This window comes from Ostrinia furnacalis, unplaced genomic scaffold, assembly GCF_004193835.3.
Source record: "Ostrinia furnacalis isolate ACB-3 unplaced genomic scaffold, ASM419383v2 OfSCF0388, whole genome shotgun sequence".
Taxonomy (NCBI): Eukaryota; Metazoa; Arthropoda; class Insecta; order Lepidoptera; family Crambidae; genus Ostrinia; species Ostrinia furnacalis.
This window is the reverse complement of record NW_021130627.1, coordinates 350,211-375,258: the sequence shown is the minus strand read 5'-3', so window position 1 is coordinate 375,258 and position 25,048 is coordinate 350,211. Positions and strand designations below refer to the sequence as shown.

The 25,048-nt window shown below is 38.3% G+C and overlaps 1 protein-coding gene across 1 annotated transcript; it reads right to left on the bottom strand.

The window, feature by feature from the left end:
* Nucleotides 1-642: 642 nt before the first annotated feature.
* On the bottom strand, nucleotides 643-18,334 carry LOC114362000 (piggyBac transposable element-derived protein 3-like). The gene is made up of 2 exons (XM_028317238.1): nucleotides 17,646-18,334; nucleotides 643-934 (listed from the first exon to the last, which is right to left on the bottom strand). The coding sequence occupies exons 1-2, from the start codon at nucleotides 18,332-18,334 to the stop codon at nucleotides 643-645; spliced, it is 981 nt and encodes a 326-aa protein (XP_028173039.1).
* Between the last annotated feature and the right edge of the window lie 6,714 nt (nucleotides 18,335-25,048).

Here is a 25,048-nt window from a genome sequence, read left to right as displayed (position 1 = left end):
AGTTTGTCACTCGACTGAAGAGGAGCTGCACTCGGTGCCGATGGGCCTTCTTGTTTACTTTTTAATTTCTTTTTTTTGAACAATTTGGACATGTCAAAGGGTGAAATCAACGAGTGAGCAGCTCTCTTGAATCGGCCATATTTCTTGGTCACGTAGTTTTCGAATATCATAAGGTCGTCGGAGCCATCGAGCAATTTCAAATGGTCGCTCAGAGTGAGTGACGAGTTCAGCAGAAAATGTTCATGTTCATCCAAAATAACAATTCGGTGGAGAATTCTGGTGAATCTGTCGGGCTGAGCCGGGTCTGGCGCGAGCCACCGCACGGCGTCGTGCAGCAGGCGGCCGGCGGCGGGCGTGCGATTGCGCGCGGGCTCGGGCGCCAGCACGCGGCGCGCGTCGTGCGCGGGCTGCAGCAGCGCCAGCAGCGCCGTCAGCGCCACAGCTCGCGCCATACTTTACAAACGCTCGTATCGCATCGTGATGGAAGAACACATTATTTCTTCGTCATAATTAACCGATAACTTATATCGAATACATTACTTTACAACGTTGGCATTATTTTAACACTACGCACTGCATTTAAGTAACATTGAAGTAGTTTAAAAAATGTTGGCACATTATTTGATACTTTGAAACTACTATTCAGTAACGTGAATATTCTTTCTCATTGATTTCGTTTGACCGAAACTTGTCCACTGCACACATGGTAGGAGGTGTGGAGCGACCGGTGAGCGCTGCTCGTAAGTCGCGTAAAGTTTGTCGCGTGCGGAGCGGCGGCGCGCGCGGGCCCGGCGTGGGAGCGCGGCGGAGTGCCGGACGGCGGACGGCGGGCGGCGGCGGCGGCGGCGGGCGGCGCGCGGTGTGGCACGCTCCGCTCGCACTCGCCTCGCGGCCTGCGTGGGGAGCCATTGTCTTCTGAATATCTTTTGGATTACTGAAATTAAGACTATACAGAAAGTTCATGTACATGACGTGCATTATAAATTATTTATTTATTTATCTAAGCTCTGCAGCATCGATATAATTGACTCTTTTTAAAATAAAATGGTTTTAACTACCTACTGTTTCCTTGTCGCGAAGTTTTTGCTTCACTACACGTCTAACTTGTTTAGTACCTACTCGTATTAACAAATATTACTGAAACATGCGAGTTAAGTTTAGTTCGTGGGCTCGACTTTGGCTCGAGCAGCAATTTCGTCTCGACTGTTCCCAATATGCAACTTAGTTCAAGATTCTTATCGTCTGTTTTGAACACTTTAAGTTTTTAAGTTCTAGAATAAAAATTGACGACTTGGTAAGATAGACGGTGAATAATGGTAAACAAAATACTTATTATGCACATTTTATCGACTTGCTGAACCGATTGCTTATCTCAGAATCAGCCTAAAAATTCTACGGCGCATTAGAAAACTGTAAAATTGTGTTTAATTAACTAATGTAAATCTGTTGTCAGTCGTTGCGATTGCGATTGGTAACGGCAACGGAGCATTAATATATTAATATAGTATAATAAAATCAAAAAGGAATTCTTAAAACTAAAACATATCAAGTATAAGGATTCTTAAAACATTACAAAAAGAAGATAAATAATCTTACTTATTCTATGTACGGACTTTTTTTTATCCACAACGAGGAAGCTCTTATTTTAATGTAATGTACCTATATGAGAGAAGGTATCTTTGGTCCACCCACTAGGCGAGCCTGTCTCGTGGGGACCAAAACTGGTGTTTGCCAAGATTTTTGTGTTTGGAAAGATCTGTATACGCATTAGTACTATAAATCAATGTTATAATGGGTGGGTGATTGATGCTTGTGTGAGTTAATAGTAGGTCGAGTGTACATTGATTACTTCGCTCATAATAAGTAATACCTAAGCCGTATGTATAATTTTAGTATAAAGATAAGCCGCTATTGCTGCTTGATGCTTTATTAAACTAATATACCAATTACAGCTAAATGAGCTAAGCACTAGTGAGCGTCATATGGCGAGATTTGTCTCAAATTACCAACCAATACGCGCGCTGCGAGTGATGTAGAGCGCCAATTAAGCGTTATTTAGTGCGCAACGATATTTTGTGGCCGTACTGGCTCGGCTCAGTGAATAAAGATTAGACTTTTCTCTCGGTTTCTTGAGTTAAGATAAGTATTTGCTGGTGAAAATAAGCTTAATATGCTTTTCTAAGCGCAATCTCTGATTGTATAAAATAGGTAATTTAAAGTTAATGTTACATCACCCAAATAACTTTTGCTGCACTTATGATAGACGTCAAACTAGCAGTCAGATACCGCGATAAGAAACATAAATAAATTCAAGAGTAGTCTGAATTCTCTGAAATGATAAATTATATTCGTACGAGTACCTACGAATATTATAAACTAGGTCGTCCTAGGACAAATAATTATATTTGTGAAGGGGTCTGTCCAAACACAAATTATTTTACTTAGTTAATTTTACAATCCTAAAAAAGATGAATCCTAAATACAACTTTGGAAGTGGATCAAGTCGGCTAGTAGGTATGATCTTCTCTTAATATAATATGAAATTCTACAGAAGTTGTTTTACATACGCCAGGAATAAGGTGACTTCTACGAGTAGGTATACACATTTTTTAATGGGACAGGAGAGGAGCAGACTGATCACCTGATGGTAAGTGATTACCGTCGGCCATAGACACCCGTTGTGGCAGCTGGGGGCGTTACAGGTGCGTTACCGGCCTTTAAGGTGTAAATACGCTCTCTTCTTGAAAGCTTGTAGGTCGACATTATTACAGAATATTCGTATACATCATCAGAATAATTGAATCGCTTCATGTAAACCACGCTTATCACACATAATAGTTAGCGAAATGGCGTAATGGCGTGTGATGATAAAGTAATTATTAGTCCAGCGGCCCGTGCCCGCCGTTATACCGCAGTCGTGCGCATTCCAACGAATCTGTAACCACATTAAATCAATTTAACGGCGGCTTCCTGCGCTTGAGCTTCAGATACCGACGTCGGAGTCAATGCTGATGTACGGTAATGCGTCAAGTGAACCTTCGAATGAGAACGGCAAAAATGTTCGTGTATTTTTCTGAAACTCGGGTACAATGAACTTTCTTACTATAAATCCTAGATAACGAGCACTACTATCAACAAAACCTACCCAATCTCTACATAACCATTTGCAATAAGTAGTTGAATCATAATATTATTGAAAGAATAAGAAATAGATACGTCATATTTGTGTGCCGTGGTGGCTAACATAAAATATTGATTTCCAAACTACGAGTATGTATAGGATTTCTCGCAAAAGTCAAAATTTCTTTATTTGTATAGACTACTAAATAGTTCTTACAAATCGTCAAATATTTTGCTCTTAAGGAGCCTTTACATGTCTCATAATCTTTTTACCCTACCAGCGCTTCGAGACCAACATTTGGCAAGTGCTGAGCTTAGAAGAAGCGCCGCAACAAACTCAGTTACCACTGTCTGCCGGTTAATATAAATAAATAGAAAAAGCAGTAGTAGGTACATTTGATTCAGGAGCAGTTCACTGAATTAACCACGCATTCTTGTATGGTGTATCTGTATACAAAATTGCGTGGTATATTAAACAAGGTAGTAACGTGCTAATATCAGTGTAGGTAACTACGAATAGTTAGCCAGTAATATTTGTGACCTTGTCCTAAGTTGGCTGTACCGGGTGACCTAGAGCCAAGCCGCACTTCGCGCGCCGTTGATTGCGGCGCGGCGCGGCGCGGCGTCATGCGGCGTCCGCACTGAGCCGCGCACGAGCGAGCCGAGATCAACCAGTAATTAGTTTTCAATCAGCGCCGCTCGCTGTTGTTGGTCATTAGGGGAAACAAATAGGGACCTGTTCGCATCACAATGAAGAGTGATGCTTCAAATGAGCCATCGACCTGAAAGTAGGTAATTGTGGGTGATCCAGTTACAAGGATCTAATTAATGAACGTAGCTGTTATAAAATTCTCGTCTCACATTTCTCAAGGCCGCCAATAAGTCGGCTGAGTAAACCACATTTTGATTAATAGGCGCTTCCTGGCTAGCTATTAATATTGTAATAGGTAACATTTCATAGTGTTTTGGGTGAAATAGTAGTAGCTAATTGTAGGTGGGATGTACGGATATTTGATTACGCTCGATGTACTAATATATCGTAAAGAATTATATTAATCGGAACTAAAACATTGGTCTTTAAAATTTCATCGATACGATAAGATCTGGTTTCAGATAGTTTCTGATTTGTAACGCTAAAAATACATAATAATATCATCATCATCATCATCAACTCAGCCATAGAACGTCCACTGCTGGACACAGGCCTCCCCCAATGCTTTCCATGTTACCCGGTTGGTAGCGGCCTGCGTCCAGCGCTTTCCTGCTACCTTTATGATGAAATATACATAATCTTATGTAAAACAAGTGCGAGTCGGACTCGCGCACCGAGGGTTCCGTACCATTGATTTATGAAATCAAAATTATTATTTTTTATTTAAGTTATTAGTATGAAAGATTACGCGGTAATTTACGATTTACGAGGTATTAAAAAAAAAACTACTTACTAGATCTCGTTCAAAACATTTTTCGTTGGTACTTTTTATAGTAATGTACATCATTTATGTTTTTTTTAGATTTTTCATTTTCTTATTTTAGAAGTTAGAGCTACTTTTTTCCACTTTGGAAGCGTCTGTCACGCAAACTATTCGGTTTAGAAAAAAAAATGTTTTAGAAACCTCGATATCATTTTTGAAGACCTATCCATAGATACCCCACACGTATGAGTTTGATGAAAAAAAATTTTTGAGTTTCAGTTCTAAGTATGGGGAGCCCCCAATATTTATTATTATTTTTTTATTTTTGCATCAAAATCTTAATGCGGTTCACCGAATACATCTACCTAACAAGTTTCAGCAGTATAGCTCTTATAGTATCGGAAAAAAATGGCTGTGACATACGGACGGACAGACAGACAGACATGACGAATCTATAAGGGTTCCGTTTTTTGCCATTTGGCTACGGAACCCTAAAAAATCATCACTTCTCATAGCGAGTTTTACTATAAATGTTTACAAAAACATTTACTTTAAATTGAAGAAACAAGTTTAACAATAATTAATGAATCACCCGAGATAGTTAAACTTTTTGATTTAGAATGCAAATTCATTCAGATGGATAATTAAAAGCTTAAACTAAAGCTGGGGCTGGGGAAAGCACATTAATTAAAGGGTCGCAGCTTAATCGGGTAGCTTTCACTTTTTATGTCCTAAAACTTTTATTTGAAAAATCGTTAAAGAAAATCTTGTTTCTAAATTAGTTTATGCTCGGAGAAAAGGAGCCTATAACCCAAGATGTTTTTGTTACCAAAATATTAATAAATATAATTAATAGTTGTCGAAATTCTTAGGGAAGATTTTGTCCAGTCATTGGACGTCTTTCATTTGAAAGAAAATATATGAAAATAGATTTTCTAGTTATTGCAATATAAGGTCAAAGGCCAATACGAGCTATATATATTCATAGTAGCTGCAGCAGTAGATATCATTTCTGTGTATACCGCCATTATAAAATACCACACCTGATATTACGCGACCAACTCATTAAGTTGTATGATCCGTAAAATGAGGTTTGATATTAATAGAGCGGTGATCCAGCTATCTGGCCACATACAGCGGGTCTGGTACATCGTCTGGGCCATTTATTTGTCTAGACTAGATCGCACACAGCAGCTACTAGTGTGTATAAGTTTTATGGCGATCCATCGTGGCTGGCACTAAATACGTAACGTTAAAGAAATATGCTTATCGAATTACATACATATTTTGTTCTTTCAGCGATCTGCTGAAACGAACGAACGAGCGAACGAACATACTTTGTGTATTAGAATTAGTTTAGGAGTAAGCAATGTAAATGATTTTGATACCGATCCTGAAACTTAGTTCAATTCATTTACTTAAATTTTGCCAACTAAACTAAACTTAGCGCCACCCGTTAACTAATTCTAAAACAACTCGCCTCGCCGAGTCTTGCCGCTTGCGCGGTCAGCTCAAAACTATACCGAAGTTATTCGCTTGCAGGAGGTAAAGTTTATCGCCGCCGAAACTGTTTTGCTAACGTTATCTGCGTCGGTGATTCGAATCGCGTTAGCGCGAGTTCGCACGCCGGCACTTGCATTCATCAACACTTGACGTGTAATCGCAACTCGCCACGTGAACGATTAATGTGATGTCATCTAAGTAGTATGAATGAACACAACACAAAGCAAAAGGCCTCAGTAACCGAGTCAAGTTCCAATAAGGGAACTTTAAGCCATTACATTAGAATTGAAATGCGTTAAAAATTGCAAAGAAAATCATCCTGCTTTTCTTTAAATATAAAGTTAATGCTAAGTCTAGACACACATGTATATTAAATGTATGAGCAAGGCATACATATAAAATAATAAAGTACCTACTCTTGTATGCAAGTAAAGAGTAGCTAGGTAATGACATTTTTAAGCCAAACCCAAACTCAATTAATTGTCGATAAGTTCTTGTTACTGTTTGTGAGCAAGGCATCGTTTTATGAGTAAATCGAGTCTCAGTAGGCCACTTGTAAACTTCCTTGGTGTTACTCGGATGCTGTGACCGAAGGAGGCAACTAAATACTACAATAAACTATTCATAAGTAATTTGGCTGTTAAACTAGTTTGCGTTTTCGGTTACAGTTTAATTAATTGAATTCTATATGATGTTGTTTCTCGGCAGTTTCCAAGGGCATCCCTTTTCGGCAGTTTCGAAAACAAGCTTTTTGTGCAGTAACGACCTACATGCCTGACCAGAGCAGGTTAGTAGCTTCAAGATGCGTTAGCCTCACATGTCCAGATGCCCGTGGCATTAGCTCTAAGCAGAGCTAAGATAATAGCGTCGTAAATCTGCCGCGGTCACGCAGCTCCCGCGCGCGCTACACGTCTCCGCGCGGTCAGATGGCGCCACTGAAATGAGGTCGGACTTCGGACACGTATGTACAATGCGATCCAAAACCTAATAAGTCTCGAATCTATTTTACAACAACCTTAATAATGGCTAACAAGTGGGACCCCAGTTTGAGATTCAACAAAATCTTAATAGTGCTGCAGTGGAGCGAGTTAAAATATGTCTATCAAGCTCTACGCTTAGCGAATACTCTTGCAACTTTGTAGAGTGTAGAGTGAGTCTACACACCATCTAGCTTTTTTATAGATTTTGTATTTTAAACGACGTAATTCCGAGTATGTTTAAAATTACATATATTTTCGACAAGACTGCAGCATTTTATCTTGACTCTTACGAATGCCAAAAATCATACTTAAATAGTATCTTAAGTACTTTTGTATTTTATATTATTAAAGTAAGACAATAAAATTGCATGTTTCAGTTGAATTCAATGATGTTGATTTTATCTATGATTTTTCAACGCAGTAAAGATGTAGAAAAATAATATTTCGAAAAGAAGTGTCCCGTTATAAATACGAGTCATATGCTAGAGCTTGGATCCCATCGCTTTGAACATTATTAAGTCCCCATTTTACAGTGTTGCCGTTCACAGATGAAGTGCGTTTTATACAGCCTCGTGCTGCGGAGATTAGACGCGGTCCGCGTGCAGCCACGCTGTTGATTGCTTGAGCAGGCACACGCAGTAAACACGCCTTAACGCTTTTATAAGAGCCACCACACCCGCATGTCGTCATATGATAGTTTTTGCTTTTTTTATAGGAAAACTTAGCAGAGTCCAACCAACCATGGTTATAAAACCAATTATGTAACATTAAGACCCGACATTACATAATATACAGTAATAACGTGTCAGCTCCATTGTTAACATTTATTAATTCGCACACCTCGCACGTAACTCTAAATTATTCAAAAATAAGTTATTATCATTACGGGAATCTGCGTTCAAAACTACATAATTTCCAAAGACACCTGTAGAAATAGCTCCATAAATATTGGATTATTTGGAATAGGCACCGAGTACCGATACAACGTTGTTAAAAGTGCACGCAGAGTCGCTGAGCCAACGGCCCCGCACATTTGCAAGTGTAAGCGGTGCTCCGCAGATAGACTCGGCCACTCAGGACAATAAAATGATTTATTCATGTGCCCATTACTTCCTATCCTACCTAAGCCACTACTTTCCGGATTGTTGTACCGTCAATATTAGACAGAAGGGTTGTTTGAACTTGCCTCTTGAGCCTGCGGAATCTGTCGGAGTCTAATTTAGAAACTCCTTGATGTTAGGGTCAAAGAAACGAACTCCACGAACAAGTCTCTGCAAAAAGACTTTAAGTATGAGGAAAGGTTGGAATTTTTGTTGAGGTAATATTTCAAAATAATAATTACCTACATACCTATATTAGTTTAGGCGCTGCAAACCATATATCACTAATAAGTTATTTCATTATTCTAAAATGAATGGGCGAGTGTTATTTGCGGCGCTAATTTGCAATAATGAAACTTAATAGAACTTGGTTTCCATTTTAATTAGTATTTTTAAACGAACTTTGGCAAAGACATAATATTTTCTTTCCTGTTAAATTTAAGTTAGGTACATTATGCTAGTAACTAGTAAAGTAAGAAAAAAAATGTTGCTAGTACAGCTGATGGTACAAGTACATCAAAATAAACACTGTTGCTTGTAATAGTTAAAAAAAATGGTAATTAAGACGTGCTGGCGAATGACCAAAACCAGTGCAGATTTTATTTTGTATTCCCGACTTATTCATAGTCTCACGTAACCACGTAAAAAGGAAAGGATTTTACCCCAAAAATGTGTATTTTGAAGGATCCAAGGTCTCTTCTTAAAGCGACAGGACGCTTGAGCCAACTTTTATGGTTATAAAACTGTTAAATTGGGATTAATCGCTATCCATTTGTTAAAGATATTGCGTATAAAAAAGTTCATCCCCAATTTTCCACCCTTGGGGGTGAAATATTTTCTTCAAATTCGCATGAAACCACCCTTTTGATAATACCTATTCAACAAAAAAATAATTGTTCAAATTGGTTTATAATCGGCGGAGATATTGCGTATAAAAAAGTTCATCCCCAATTTTCCACCCTTGGGGGTTGTTTTTTTTATTATTAAATTTAAATGGGACCACCCTTGAGATATTACCTATACGCGGAAAAAAGATTTGTTCAAATCGGAAACAACTGTCTCTTCAAATTATCGGTTTGTTTTCCGTTACATCTAAAACCGACAACGTCGCAATACACCCAATCGGCCCTTAAACAGTGCGAACTTGCCGAAACAAGTCCCACACCGCCGGAACTTTTTAATTAAAGCAAGAACATCTACTAGGCTAGGAGCTAGAGAACACCAGAACTACGTTATTTTATAAAAGCTGGAAGTTTGTCAGCGCATGCTCCCAACATAGGTAAGAACGTTGCTGGTTATTGCATAAAACCTGATTTTTATATTATATTAGAAATTTTTTCCTCATCAGACAGATAGTTTTGATCATTCCAACCCCTTGCCAAACTGCTGCCAGAGCCACAATGACCCAAACTTCTCATGCACCAACAACGTTTTTACCTATGTTGGAAGCACACGCTGACAAACTTTTAGCTTTTATAAAAATAACTAGCTGACCCGGCAAACTTTGTTCCGCCTTAATGGCAATAAATAAGCAGACTTTTTTTAATTTCGAACGGGATAAAAAGTATCCTATGTCCTTCTCCTGGCTCTAAACTACCTCCCTGCCAATTTTCAGCTAAATCGGTTCAGCCGTTCTTGAGTTATAAGTGGAGTAACTAACACGACTTTCTTTTATATATATAGATTTAGGTCTGGCGTTCACTAAAGAAAAAGATGAAAAAGAGGTTGACAAAGGTGATTAGGTGACTGAATTTCTTCCGCCACTTCTCCTCAGCACCAGCCCATAATAATATGTTGTCTTGAAGGTAGGGCAAGCTATTTGGGACCTGCATAAGCCCTCTGGAAAGGGCCTAAGTACTCAATAAAAAACTTTGACTAGCTCTTAGTCTATGGACGCTTTATACCGCGTAAGTTTTATAACGGCCGCAACTTGCCCCGCGTTTGCCGTGCGACTTGTTTTTATGGCCTTAAACAATAAATTACGGAGACAATTATGAAAGCATTTTATATTGTTTAGTTGCTTTGAGACCTAGATTGAAGTGATTAAGCTTCTGAGTTTTGAGAAAATCTGATGTTTTAAAAGAAAATTGATATTGTTCATAGGGTCATCGTTCATAGGGACATCTAGGTCATCTGGCCAAGAACTTTCCGTATTTTTCGGACATAACAATCACTCATGCTAGCATTCCGTTTTGTGTTATTGCAGATTGTCTTTTGTGCATAATAATATCTAAGGCTGAGTTGCACCACCTAACTTTTACCGTAACTATAACGTTATCCGGTGATTTTATATGGATTTTGACAGATTTTTGACATTTGTTGAGGTTAGAGTAAGATGTAAAAATAAAAATAAAATAAAAGGTATTTATTTCAGACATAGCTCATAAAAGTGTTAGAAGATGTGCCCCAGCTTAACCATTTTATCTTTTTAAAGCGCTATTAAGTCTAAAAATTTTGTGCCAAAACTAGGACTACAACTTAAAAAAAAATGTGTTTTGGTAACAAAGTTGAGTTTATCACTAATGCTTCGAACCTTAGCTATTCATTAGATAAACTATCTACCCCTAGTTAACCCTAATCTTGGCAAAAATAAAAAATTTGAATTTCCAAATGATATTTAAAACGCAACTTATTTATGATCCATAAGTCCAGGGAAAAATGTAAAAAAAATAATTACATTATTAAAAAATAAGATACTAATTGTATCTCTCAGGATACATTGCCAAGACACTAGAAAAAATCAACTCAATAGGCTAGTATCTTTGAGGATACGTTGCCAGGTTATGTGAAATAAAATAATAGGATAATTTATAACAATATTTATTTGAAAATTGCACGTAATAATATCAAATCAATCACTCATTAAAATCAGTGAACATTATAACAAAATAAAAAGACATTGCACACTATTGCACATAAAAAAAGACTCTTTTTGTCCATACAACTAAAAACAACTTATAATTTTGTCCATAAAACTAAAAAAAACTTATAATCTGTAAAAAAAATTAAAAGTCTCTATTCATCTGTGACATGAAAACGTACAAAACAGTTTCGCTCTGCTTTACAGCAGAGGCGTAAAAGGCACTTTGAGCAAGAAACAGTAGTTTGGCCTTTGGTACAAAATTTACATCTCCCTTTCGTTCCAAAAATTGGAAAATGACCAATCTCGTCGTATCGGACATCCAGTGGAGGCCTTGGTGCAATTGGAGCCTGGATTACTTTCCTTGGAGTTGGCCCAGGAACATCATTCTGCACCATATCTCCTCGGCCGTAGTTAAGAAGACTCTGTGCCAATTGGTAACGGAACTTCTTCAGTCGCATTGTTTTTTCATTAGTATGCCTCCGGTACAAAATCCAGCTGTTATTTACACAAATATCAATGATTTGCGATACTATTGGCAAATACCACCGATGACCCCGGAAGTCTGTCCGGTAAAGTGCTACCAACATGTCGGACAAGTCTACGCCCCCCATATGGGCATTATAATGTTTTATTATATTTGGACAGGGTACCGCAGTCGTTGTTTTTGTAACTTTTTCGTATTTATTATTATTGGTTTTTGGGCCTTTATTTGCGCCAACTCGACCAGGTTTGATCTATTGTGGCAGCCCTTGTCTTTAAAGTTCACTGCTTAGTCCCGTTGAGTCTATAAATTTCCAGATTCTTTGGAGCGTGATATCTGCTATCTCATCCGGGTGCATGATGTGTCGCCCAAGATGGATACTTCTTTTGCTCATAAGCGGGAAGCATGAGCAAAGAACATGCATGGCCGTTTCTTCTTCTGTATGGCAGAATCTGCACAGAGTTTCCTCGGNATATTGCGTATAAAAAAGTTCATCCCCAATTTTCCACCCTTGGGGGTTGTTTTTTTATTATTAAATTTAAATGGGACCACCCTTGAGGTATTACCTATACGCCGAAAAAAGATTTGTTCAAATCGGTTCATAATTGGCGGAGTTATCGCGTAACAAACATAGAAAAAAAAAAAGCATACGGGTCGAATTGAGAACCTCCTCCTTTTTTGAAGTCGGTTGAAAAGGACACGTTAGTTCATTATATTTTGGTTTTATAACTACAAAAATTGGTCTTATTGGTCCCAAAGGCGAGGGGCAACATTGCAAGTCTCAAGTCTTTTTGCAAGTCACATCACATCGTTTATGTTTGTGCCGGAGAAAAATCTTTAAAGTAGTTCACAACATGGTTTTAAAAGGATATCACCGTGAGCTTGCCCGAGATAACCTCAGTTTAAAATTCAGCGCTCGCCCGGCAAACTGAAATACGTAATATCCCTTCTTTTCAACCGACTTCAAAAAAGGAGGAGGTTCTCAATTCGACCCGTATGTTTTTTTTTTCTATGTTTGTTACGCGATAACTCCGCCAATTATGAACCGATTTGAACAAATCTTTTTTCGGCATATAGGTAATACCTCAAGGGTGGTCCCATTTAAATTTAATAATAGAAAAAACAACCCCCAAGGGTGGAAAATTGGGGATGAACTTTTTTATACCCAATATCTCCGCCGATTATAAATCAATTTGAACGATTATTTTTTTGTTGAATAGGTATTATCAAAAGGGTGGTTTCATGCGAATTTGAAGAAAATATTTCACCCCCAAGGGTGGAAAATTGGGGATGAACTTTTTATACGCAATTTTTTTAATTTTTAGTTTTTTTTGTGTTCACGCATTTGAAGTCGGTTTTATTTTTTAAAAAAGTTATGTCGATATATTATTATCACGCTACATTCGCGGTAGAGACAATTTATTCTAGTTCAGTGTTTTCCAAACTTGTTCTGATACTATTAAAGTTTAAACTATTATGTTGCACTTTCACTTTAAATTATTTTTTAAGTGTAATGTTGCAAAATCCCGTAACAGTGATAATTTATTGTTCTGAGGTGGAATTGTGTAAAGCAATCGTAATCATTTGACAGTTCATAAGTGCCACTTGTGGTCTAAACTGAATAAATATATTTGATTTTGATTTTGAGTTCATAACGTACGATTATTCTGTCAAACGCTTTGTTTAACTGACTTTATCGTACGTTATGAACTGTCAAATGATTACGATTGCTTTACACAATTCCACCTCCGATTCTTCTATAATAAGAATAACATGTTGGTTTATGACAAACAAAAAAACAAAAATCTCATTAAAATTGTAGGAATGTAGGTGTCGTAACCACTTCAATGAAAATTACTGTGTTAAGTTTAGAACTCCGAAGTCAGTCAGTGTTAAAAGTAATCATAATATGTAGCAACAAAGCTTTCAATTTTTCCGACTTCTACAAAATGAGGAGGTTTTCAACTCGGTTGGTATGTTTTGTTGACAACATTGGATTTTGGTACAGCGGCGCGCTCAGATTGCCTTATCAATTTCGGCTCGTACGAGTATGTAGCGCCGGGTGCCAGATAAAGGGAAGACGAACGAGCGCGCGTCATCGATCACGCGAATAACGGGAATGAACCATCGCGCTATGTACACGAGCGTGCTTGATCCTTTAGGGTCGACAAATCGATCAATGGCGCAAAATTATCACGTTATTATAACACAATGATACAGACCGTCAGAGGTTTATAGTGGTTCACTATTAAATTTTGTTTACAGTATTTCGACAAAAATATCCAGTTAGTATACTCGGGACTATTGCCATCTCTCGTTGCCACCGCTGCAACTCCTGTGTAGCCAGAATCTACAGCTTGACCGCCAATAAAAACCCAACCAGTGAAGGTCAAGTTTGTCCCAGGATAAAGTTAAACTGAAGAATTAATCAGAAGAACATATTTTATGAGGAGTTCGAAGTTAAGGTTCGACTTCCCTCCATTGCAAGCGGATTACAGGACACAAACAATTAAGGGTTTAATAACCTTCATGAAAAGATATGCCCCACGGAAAATTAATATCAATTAAGGGGACCTATCTTATAAGCAATTCGCTGCCTGTCAATAATATTTTTTACAAAATCACTTAAAAGCACGGAAACAGTAGTTAGTATACTCGTAAGATATTGTTGAATGAAAAATGTTTTTTTTTGGGAAAAGGGGGTTTCAGTAGCTGGGAAGGAAGGAGAGGCAGGTCGGTTAATGCGAAGGGTCAAAGACTCCGCCCCGAATCTTGTCTCTATGCAAATGTAATGAATATGCATCCGACCAAGACCCAAAGTCAATTTCATAGAGCACCTATGTCCCTTATGCCGTGTGTGAATGTTTTTTTATATTACATAATATTATACAAAGCCACGATAGCCGAACGGTGAAGGGGTCGGACTGGTCGACTCTTGATCCGGAGAACGCGGGTTCGGTCTCCGCCGCCGGTCGACTTTTGTGGTAAGCTCACTCGTGACAAAAGCATATTATTATTTAGCTTAGTCTCTCTTCTCTTGGGGCTAAAAAAAATAAACTTAGAAATAGCTATAAGAAATAACTTTTGTTGTAAGCTTAGTCATGTTTAGGTCTGTTCCATGCACTTTAACTGACATCACAACAATGGGAAAATCTCATATTTCTGCGAGCGTGCACTTAACGTATAATATCGTATGACTTGAGGAGACCACCGGCCATCAGGAAAACAAATGGACCTATTTCGGAATTAACTGACGCTTACACAAAACTATGTTCTCTATCATCGACAGCTATTTAAATTTATTATGAGCACATTATTATAAACACTGTTGAATTTTATGTTTACCAAACTTGCATAAATTTTCTTGAACACAAAACTTCATTTTTTATGTTGTTTAAATAACTTATGTTAATTTTTTTTTAAATATCCATAAGGTAGGTACTATAGGGAGATAATATTAATCTATGCATTTTGCGTAATATAAATCCACTATACCTATTATCCTATTGTCATATAAAGTTTCCGTATCACGGTAAATACCGTTCAACAGCGGAAAACTTCTGTGACCAAAAAAAGACAAGACAAACGACCGCGGCAAATCAAAGAAGATTTACTAGTCCGATACAGCGGGTCTACTCACTAGTCGACAGTGATATCATCTATTCCAACCGGTTCTCTCTCGCGAGGCCTCCTCCAAGCATGAGTGAGGGAGATGAAGCCTCGATTTCGAGTTCGACTCCAGAGCAGGCCCCATTCACATTCGGGAAGATTATTAGTACAGCGTAATGGTACCATTTGTTCTTCAATTATATTCTAAGCTATACACGCGAGCATAAATTATGCTACTTGAAATAGAACAGCTAGCTTTATTCGTATAAAATTATTATATTTTGCAAAGTAATTACATTGTAGTGATACAGAATAACAATAGACAACTAAAGTTATCACCAAGGGAATGAGTTAATATCACTGCCAAAATAGAACTAAAAGCTTCAGAGGAAAGTAGGTAGGTATTAGTCAAGAATTTGGCTAGAGCACGTTTTCACGTGGTGTGCGCGTGACGTGTTCCATGCGAAGTATAAAAACAAGTGGGTAAATCAAACAACACATGTCCCGTCCCTTCTACGCCCCTTAGTAATGTTAACACGGTAAAAATAAAAGTTTTCTATTTACATATTATTTCAATAAGACAAAAAAAAAGTTGTAAACAGAATAATAAAATGCTAAGGCATGTTTGATCTATTTGGTCGTCCCCAGTGGTTATTAGCAATCAGTCGTTTAGAGACGTGTTATATTGCCAGTGTCCGCGCGTTGTTCGGCGCCGAGACATTAGCTCGGTATTTACCCCATTGATCTCAAGCTCGCAGCGTTGATCTACGGTCGTCATTCGTTCCGATACGAAAAATATGGCGCATTCAATTATAATTCAAAAAAATAGCCTGGAAATACCAACAGGTGCTCCGTACCCATGAAGGTTACAAGCACAACCTTATTGAACATTGAACAACAACGTCAACAACTAATCAATTTATTATCAAAAATTACAAAAATGCAATAGTACGCCAAAAAAATAAAATTTTACGTCAAAAATAGTAAAAAAAAAAACAAAAATCAAAAATATTTATTCAGTTTAGACCACAAGTGGCACTTATGTATCGTATCCCAATGGAAGGAAATAGCCTAAATTAACAGTTAATATTAGAGTTATTTTTATACGATAGATTGGAATTGTTCTTCTTTATGTAAGGAAACAGCAAATTCCGCAACTGAAATATGACATGAAATTCCGCAACTGAAATATCACTAAAACTTTTAATCTTTTAAACGTAAAGAGTACAACTGATATCTGGGGCATCTCTGTCAAGATAGTCAAACACATTATTGATATAATTTCCCCACAGTTAGCGATAATATTCAATAATTGCATAGAGAAGGGAATCTTCCCCGACCTCATGAAACATAGTAGACTAATGCCATTATTTAAGTCTGGTAGCAAAACCGACCCTGGCAATTATAGACCCATTTCTATCTTGCCCGCTCTGAGCAAGATTTTTGAAAAAATCATACAGGAGCAACTTATGATTCACTTTGGCTCTAATAAACTGTTTCATAGTGAACAATATGGTTTCACCAAGGGTCGTTCCACCACCGATGCAGGGGTTGCACTACTTAAACATATCTTCGAGGCTTGGGAGAATTCTCAAAATGCACTAGGGGTCTTCTGTGATCTCTCAAAAGCTTTTGACTGCGTAGAACATCAAACGCTAATTCGCAAACTGCACTATTATGGGGTAAAGGACTCGGCTTTGGATTTAATACAATCCTATTTAAACTTTAGAGTTCAAAAAGTTGACATAAATGGTGTTTTGTCTTCTGGGTCACCTGTGAAAATGGGAGTTCCGCAGGGGTCCATTCTGGGTCCATTCTTGTTTCTTATATACATTAATGATCTACCATATTTTGTTAAGGACTCTTGCGAAATCGTGTTATTTGCTGATGACACATCTTTGATTTTTAATATCGAGCTTGGCTGTCTGAGTTGATGTAGATGTGTTGATCCTGGAGCTTCCTTTCCAAGTTTATCTCTGCACATTTGTTTATGGCAAAGACCTCGGCTTGGAAGATTGAGGCTTCAGTCCCCATGTTAAGGCTAACTTTGAGCTTAGGCCTCTCTCCGTAGATCCCGCAACCTACATTATTTTCCTTTTTGGATCCGTCCGTGTACCAGACGTGACTACCTTCCTTAAATGACATTTGGCCTTCTAGCCATTTGTCTCTAGGAGGTATGTTTACGGAATATAGTTTGGTGAAGTTACATTCCGTATGCATGTCGTCACTGGGCATGCACAGAAGTTTGTTTTCAAGTACTGATTCCTTGAGTCTTATCAGATTTTGAGAAGCCCATCTGACTTTCGTGCGGGTGCAGATTCTATATGTGCTCTGCTTGGCTTCTTTTTGCACATGCATATGCAGTGGTATAAGATCCAGCAGAGCATTTAATGCAGCCCCTGGTGTCGTTGATAGTGCTCCGGTTGCTGTGATGCAGGCTAGCCGTTGTAGGCTGCTCAGTTTCTGTATTGTTGTCACTTGGTTGACCTTTTAACTTTTTCGTAACGCTGTATTGTAGTTACAGGTTCAGCAGCAACGTAACTACTAACTGTAGTTACGCATTTATTGTCTAACCATTTCACGACACATAGCTTATTTTTATTACAGACAACTTGAGAATAAGTTCCCTTTGATTTTTTTTTCAAAACTTTATCCGGAAGTAGTTTATTTTCTGCGCCTCGCAATCTATTGGACCTAATGGTACCCAAAGAAAATATACCCATTTGTTCTCGTAAATAGTTTACCAACTCCATGCTAGTAAAAAAATTATCAAAATACACCACGGAACAAGCACGATCTGGTATATTTTTACATAAAGCCAAGACTATCTTTGCGCCAAGACCAAAGCTGGACTCCTCAGGTGTGAGAGGATCGTAGCGAAATGTATCTTCACCTCCATAAATAATGAAGTCGTACACGAAACCAGATATACCAGCGCGAACAAATATCTTGTAGCCCCACTTTTTCGGTTTATTTTTTACGTATTGTTTTCTGTTACCTGCTTTCTTTCCTTTGTATGGGACCATCATTTCGTCAACACTGAATCTGGTTTCGTGTGGGACATTCAAAAAGTTTTGACGTACTTTTTGTAACAAGGGCCTCACTTTGAAATATCGGTCACCATCATCTAACAAGTTGTTATTAAAATGAATATATATTCGTATCAATTGAAATTTTTTTAGTGGCATAATATCAGCAATAGCACCGTAGCGAAATTCACGTGACCAATAATCTGTGTATGCGGGTAAGTCGACAATTCCCATCAGAAGGTTTATGGCTATAAAATCAGTTATGTCCGCTTTGGTTATATTCAGGGGTCTACCTTTTTGTTGCAAGTAATACAGGTTTGTTTGTTCAGTTATATAATCAAAANTTTGACTTTGACTTTGACATGACCCACCGCTCTACATAAGATTAAGCCTCAAACATGGTAATATTAATCATCTGTAGCGATGTCGTACAAATCACGACGCGTCGTCTCCGCGACAACGCGACGGGCGGAACAAAGCGACGCGAAGGGACACCTTGGCAAGGCAATGGTCGCAAGTTCCCTACTGGCAGGAACACAAACTGGCAATTCGACGAAAACGCAGCCAACATACGATTCTTTGCCGAATTCGCTTTTGTGTTTGATTTTTATTTTTTCAACATTTTCATAATGTGAAGTTCATTTCAACAGTACGTAAATAAGTAAATATTTATAAAATAAATTAAAGGAAGACAAAACAAATTAAATTAAAAAATGTTAATGAGAATAATAATATTGCTATGGGTGGCATTATTCGTATGTCACATTAATGTTCTGATTGTCCCGTGGCAGAGAAGGATTACACCAGGGAAATGATCCCATAGAGCGCTTTTCCGTTTAGTGATTTAGCTGCTTGGCGGAGGCGGAGACACTTATACCACTTTTTCAAATATCTATTGGAAATAATCAAAGAAATAAGTGAAACAAATTGAATTTAGTAATGCTGGTAGGCCATGACGCTATCGTCGTAATAGCTAAATTACAATTTGACAAAAGACCCCTGCGCCCATTGCTGAGGCACTGAGCCCTACTGGCTGGGCGCCGGACGTCCCCTGTGAAGGCGGACATGGGACGCGAAATGGCGGAAAGTAGAGCAATTTGACAGGGACGGCTATTGACAAACATTAAGGAAGGACAAAACGGTCCGTCGATTATTTACATTCTATGTAGGTATATTGCTACTGGATGTAGATTCTAAGATTTCGGTAAGTTACGAAAATACTTTCACACATCAAATTACTCGTAACCATACGAGTAGTTCATGCTGCTGTCTAAATACGTGACTTGTATGCGTGTAGAATTTTTGGCACAAACCGTGCGAAGTAGTATTTAATTATGTATTTATAACACTTTTGATTTTGCACAAATTACTAATAGTCCCGTTAGTCCCTCGTGGTAAGCTAAATAAGCTTGTGTTACGAGTGGGCTCACCACAATAGTCGAGCGGCGGTGGGATTCGAACCCGCGTTCCTCGGATCTCGAGTCGGCCACTCCGACCCCTTCACCGTTCGGCTATCGAGGCTATAAGATTTTTGTGTCATCTGTCCACCTTGCAGAACTGCCTAGCAGACGCAAATTCCGCGTCCATCTCTCAAGATTCGGCCACATTAACCGCGATGTTGGTATGGCCATGGGCGGTGGTGGGATTTGTCCACCTTGCAGGTATACAGGAATACTTAAAAATATTTATTTACCGAACATCTTAGATTGTAACTCTGTCCAATAACACTTTTAATGAACGTCTCAAACTTTTCCACTTTAGTAGGTTATATTTAGTCCCAAACTTTTCCAGTTATTATTTGTCAGTTGCCAATTAATTATTGCTGTGTTATTCAAATTTGTGTTTGCGCCAAAGAAATTTAATTATACTTTAAAATTTGTCCAGCTTGTAAGGAACTTTCGAGCGATATTCAATTAAAGTTCGTCAGGTACGCGCTGGACTGCAGCTCTCGGAAATGAAAACAAAATTAAATCTCAAAATAAAAATGTGGATCATGCCAGGACTTTTAAAATTGGTTGATAAATTATTAGCTAGGTAAACAAGCCTTCGTAAATCTTAATAAAATTCATAAACTTTGATTAGTGACGTCGAGGGCAATGACGCCGTTGATAAGCTTGGTTCTATGTAGGTGAAGGTTGGGTATTTTATGAATTAATGTGAATGGGTTTTCTTTGACTACTAACAGAAGGCATAGGTAAGCCGGTTCTATACATTTAGTTTGAGGCACTGAAGTCTAGATATCTAATTGTTCAGTAAAAAAAAGATTACGTGGTTTCTAGGGTGTCGTTGTTATTTCTATGGACAATTATTCTGTTGGTCATTGTAGTGTTTAAAATCATGCAATTATTACCTACACGGCAGAAGAATTCGAGTCATAGTATTATTGGCAATCAGTCTTAAAGTATGCGTTTTTATCAAGCTTAACTTCCAGTTCGTTGGGTTTGTTTTCGCAGCAGTTGTAGAACAATGGTATCCATTTCGCAAAGGATAACGCTTGTTCAGAGCTCAAGTTAATTAAGTTCGTAATCAGACTGCGCCGCTCCGCCTCTCCGTCATCGTCGGCGCTCTCATAACGGACGCTTAGGTCTCGTCGGCGGAGCGGCGACTTCACGAAGCTATTTCCTTAGCGATTTACAACTAAGATTAATTACAGCCCTGTTGCCAGGCAACAACTTGAGCAGGTTAAGTATTCTTGTCGGAATTATTTACTAAGATGAAGGTAACTGAAACTTACTAAAATATGAATAGACTTCTACAAAACTGACAACTGACTACAAATCTTAATAACTTTAAAATTCTTAAAGTTATGAGACATAACCGATTCTTTTGTACTTAATAAAAAATAGTTGTTAAATTGTATACTTTAACTCAGAAACACAAAATAATGGTTGTACTTATTAGTGTTGTGTGTTCTACATGAATAATGTATCGTGATCGCGAGAAGAAAGAATAAAACGTTCAACCCATTTTCGTGAGCACATTGCGCGCGGACACAAAGGTGTGATTGTCGCGGCGCGGCGCGCTCCGGCCGGCTCCGGACCCGGCGGTATCAAAAACGCATTACGAATCGTTAACAGTTGTCGCACGACACGTCGCGAGCTGCTGAGGGACCGGAAGTAAGATCACTTCCGAAAATGGCTTCTGAAGCACCAGATGCGTGAATATTTGAGACGTTTGCTTTGTTCGTCGAAAAACAGTTTAGTTTTACGACTTCAACATTTCAAAAGGAAGATTAGAAAATGTGAAAGTTTTCGCAGTGAAGGGAGGCCTATTGGCTGGTTTTAGTGTCACGTGGACCGTCCGGTGCGTACCCGCTCCGCACGGCCAATTTGTATGAACTTCTAGGGAGCGTTTTAGAGTAATTCGGTCCGGAGGAACCGCTCCGCTCCCTAGCAGTTCAGACAGATCGGCTGTGCGGAGCGATCCGCACTGACAGTCCGCGTGACACTAAAACCAGCCTATGTTCAGATGTGGACGTTCTGTGGCTGAAATGAAAAAAAAAAGGGCATGGTGAACGGAAGGCAAACAGCAATTATTATTACCTAGGTACTCAGTGTATGCTTAAATGTTGTTGCACGATGTGCCTTTACCCATAATTGTGTTCGCTCAGAACATGCTGTCTGATATTAAATTATATCAGGCAGCAAACATTTTTGCGGTCGGTGCCGCGGCCGCGCGTGCGGCGCGTGCTGCGGCCGCGGCTTGCAACGCAGCAGTCGCGGGCGCCGAGGCCATTGGTCGCAGCTGTTAGCCCGCGGTTTCTAATGAAAACAATATTCGTACTGCGTAATATTATTTTAAAAGCTATACATCAAACATGGTTATTAGGCTTGTTAGAGCAATACATAAAAATAGCTTGCGATTTCGGAGCACAAGGGCTACCTGTATCAGCTATCCACTAGTACATACCTACATCTACTCGAAGATTACTTTTTTTAGTTTTTTTTATGGGACAGGGGGCAGACAAGAAGACGGATCACCTGATGGTAAATGATTACCGTCGCCCATAGACACCCGTAGTCCCGATGTCGCAGTTATTGACAAAATGTGAGAGTAGGTACCTACTCTCTTTTCACTTTAACTCAAATACCTTTTTGTCACGGTAATAGGTACTATCATACAGTATTGTAACTTCATATAAACGGACGAAATGCGAGCTTTCCTTCGAAATTCAAATCTCGGTATGCGCTCGACATGCAAAAGTCGGGGGTGTCGCGAATGTGCCACAGTAATAAACGGACGATGTGTTGTTTTTTAAACAGTAAGCGCTCTTCTATATATTATAATATAAAAGAAAGTCGTGTTAGTTACTCCACTTATAACTCAAGAACGGCTGAACTGATTTAGCTGAAAATTGTCAGGGAGGTAGTTTAGAGCCAGGAGAAGGACATAGGATACTTTTTATCCAGTTCGAAATAAAATAAAAGTCTGCTTATTTATTGCCATTAAGGCGGAACAAAGTTCGCCGGGTCAACTAGTTTTTTTATAAAAATAATTACTAGTACCTATTTATACAGGGTGTTAGGTAAATGATTTATAAGCCTATACTAGCCCATGTTAACATATGCATATAAATGGTATAGTGAAGTCAGTGATATTTCCCTACAAAATACATTTTATAAAATCAGATTTGTATAAAAATTTAAAATTATTAAAATGATGATATGAATTTTCTGACTTCCCCCATACCATTTATATGCACATGTTAACATGGGCTAGTGTCAGCTTATAAACCCATTATCTAACACCCTGTATATACATTTTACATACATTACAAGTACGGTCGCAAATTTATAAGATTATTTGTTACTAAATCTTTACACAAATATATTTTAAATTAAATTTACTAATCAGAAAACAACATGCATTTTTATCCTATTTCATTCACAAAGTTATTTTGTTTGTCAAAATAAAAAAAATTACAATCACAAAACTAGATAGAAATTCTAAGTAGGCAGATGTAATGAAAATAGGGTCTACAGGTGGGCAGCCCTATCGGATGTTGTCATACGGTGACGTACCCCGCGGCTGTTGACATTTATTTAAAAAATATGGCCGAGTTGGAATACTGTATAGATAGTATTACCGTGTTTTTGTTGTCCAGTCACTTCGCTTCTTGCTGAAATAACATTACGTACGGATGTGTTTCATAGGCGATTTGATTTCTAAGTCAACATGATTCTGATCTAATTATCGAAAATCTATATTCTTTGCACTTCGTTCGTTTTGCGACGGAAAACTCGACAAAAAATCGTCAAATTTATTGACTCTCTTCCGGAGTAAAGAGTGGCTGCAATTTGCTCCCCTCGGCGATTTTCTATAAAACTTGATGAGAGGACGTGCCGCGAATACGGAACACTAATGATGACCAAAATATTTGCCTGCCCCTATCATTAAGTGACACGCCGTGGCGGAATATTAAAAGCGAGTGTGATGTATTGACGCACGACGCTCATTGAGTAGGTACCATTTTATGTTCAAGAGTGAGTTTGATATCCTGAAACATGCTTTAACATGAATTGAATGCTGATTGATTAAAAGGATCTGATTTTTCATTTCTTGTGTCTATTTAAGGTTCGAAGGCAAATTCCTTTTTGTTTTATTTTAAAATTTTACATAGGTACAATGATGAGAAATCAATAAAAATCTAAACTTTTCAGGTGTCAGGGACTCGTTTTTAATGATATTTGTTTCAATAGCGATTTGTATTCACGGTCTAATTTACTTGCCATCATCACAAGCAACCCCAAAATACAAAGTGCAGACGACAAATTCAAATTCTAATTCAAATAATTTATTGCATGACAATCATAGTATTACCGTGACAATGCTACTCGCAAGGTTTCGTTTCAAGTTATTTTGGTGCCTTCGGGAAGTGGCAGGAAGTGCCATGCTTCTAATGGTGTTGACGACAGACTCCGCCTGCGTCCAATATCGCGCCCCTCGTCAGCTGTCAGCTGGATGCGACTGACGCCGAGCCCACAACCGTACAAACATTATAAGCCCTTGTGTATGAGCTATCAAGGTATACATTTCAGTGTAGTAAAAGCATACCAACATTTACAAGTGGTCTAACAAACCCTAATACTGTTTGAGGAAACGGAATTCCGTAAATTTACATACACGAGTTACCCACGAACACGATAAACAAAGGCATGATCCGATTGTTTCGAATACAGTATGATATTTCTTTTATTCGTTCCATTTCGGGTAATTGAGTTCTTTATTTCGTTCGAAATGAATGCGGATGGAGCTCGCTGACATTAATCTGGCGGCAGTTCGCCAGGGCCAGGGGCCCGCGTGGCGGCGCACCTGCGATGTCGCAATGTATGTGAGAAGTTTGCATGTGCCGCCCCCGAGCTTACAACACAACACTAATAATAATTTAATATCTGCTCCCCGACTAAACATTTTGAACTTGAGTTATGTACAAGGTACTTATTGAAGAAGTTCTTTGTTTCTAACTTTTCAAACATTAGAAGGTGCTGTACATTCATTGGTTTGTCTTAGTGTAGTTGCTGGATGATATCGCTAGATAATTCACATTATGTTTGAGGAATATAAATCAGTTTAAGATATATTTTTAGTGATTTAAATACTTATGCAGAAACTCTAGAAACGGACTGAAACATGTTACAAGAATAATAAATTATTTACTTTAGTAATTTCATGAGTTCTACTATCTAGTAGTATCCAGTATTCAGATTTCAAAACTCATTTAGCAATAGTCCCGCTGCCCGGAGTCGAGTGCAACTAGTTTCATTAAGAAATTCGGTTTGAGACTCGGGCGCTTGTTACCAAATACACAAGATAGTTTGTGCTAATAATGATTTCTTGAAAGCTGCATACATTTGGGGAATGTACTATGAAGGTATCATTAGTTGAGTCTTTAAAAGGATGATAATGATTTCAATTTTACCCTGTATAAAGCATGACTGGCACAATGCG

Bases quoted from the DNA above. Each gene is read 5' to 3' on its own strand.
- LOC114362000 (XM_028317238.1), bottom strand. From the start codon at position 18,334: ATGGGAATTGTCGACTTACCCGCATACACAGATTATTGGTCACGTGAA. The intron at 935-17,645 runs GTTAGACAATAA...TCTTAATTTCAG, and splicing joins AAGCTATGTGTCGTGAAATG to TAATCCAAAAGATATTCAGA.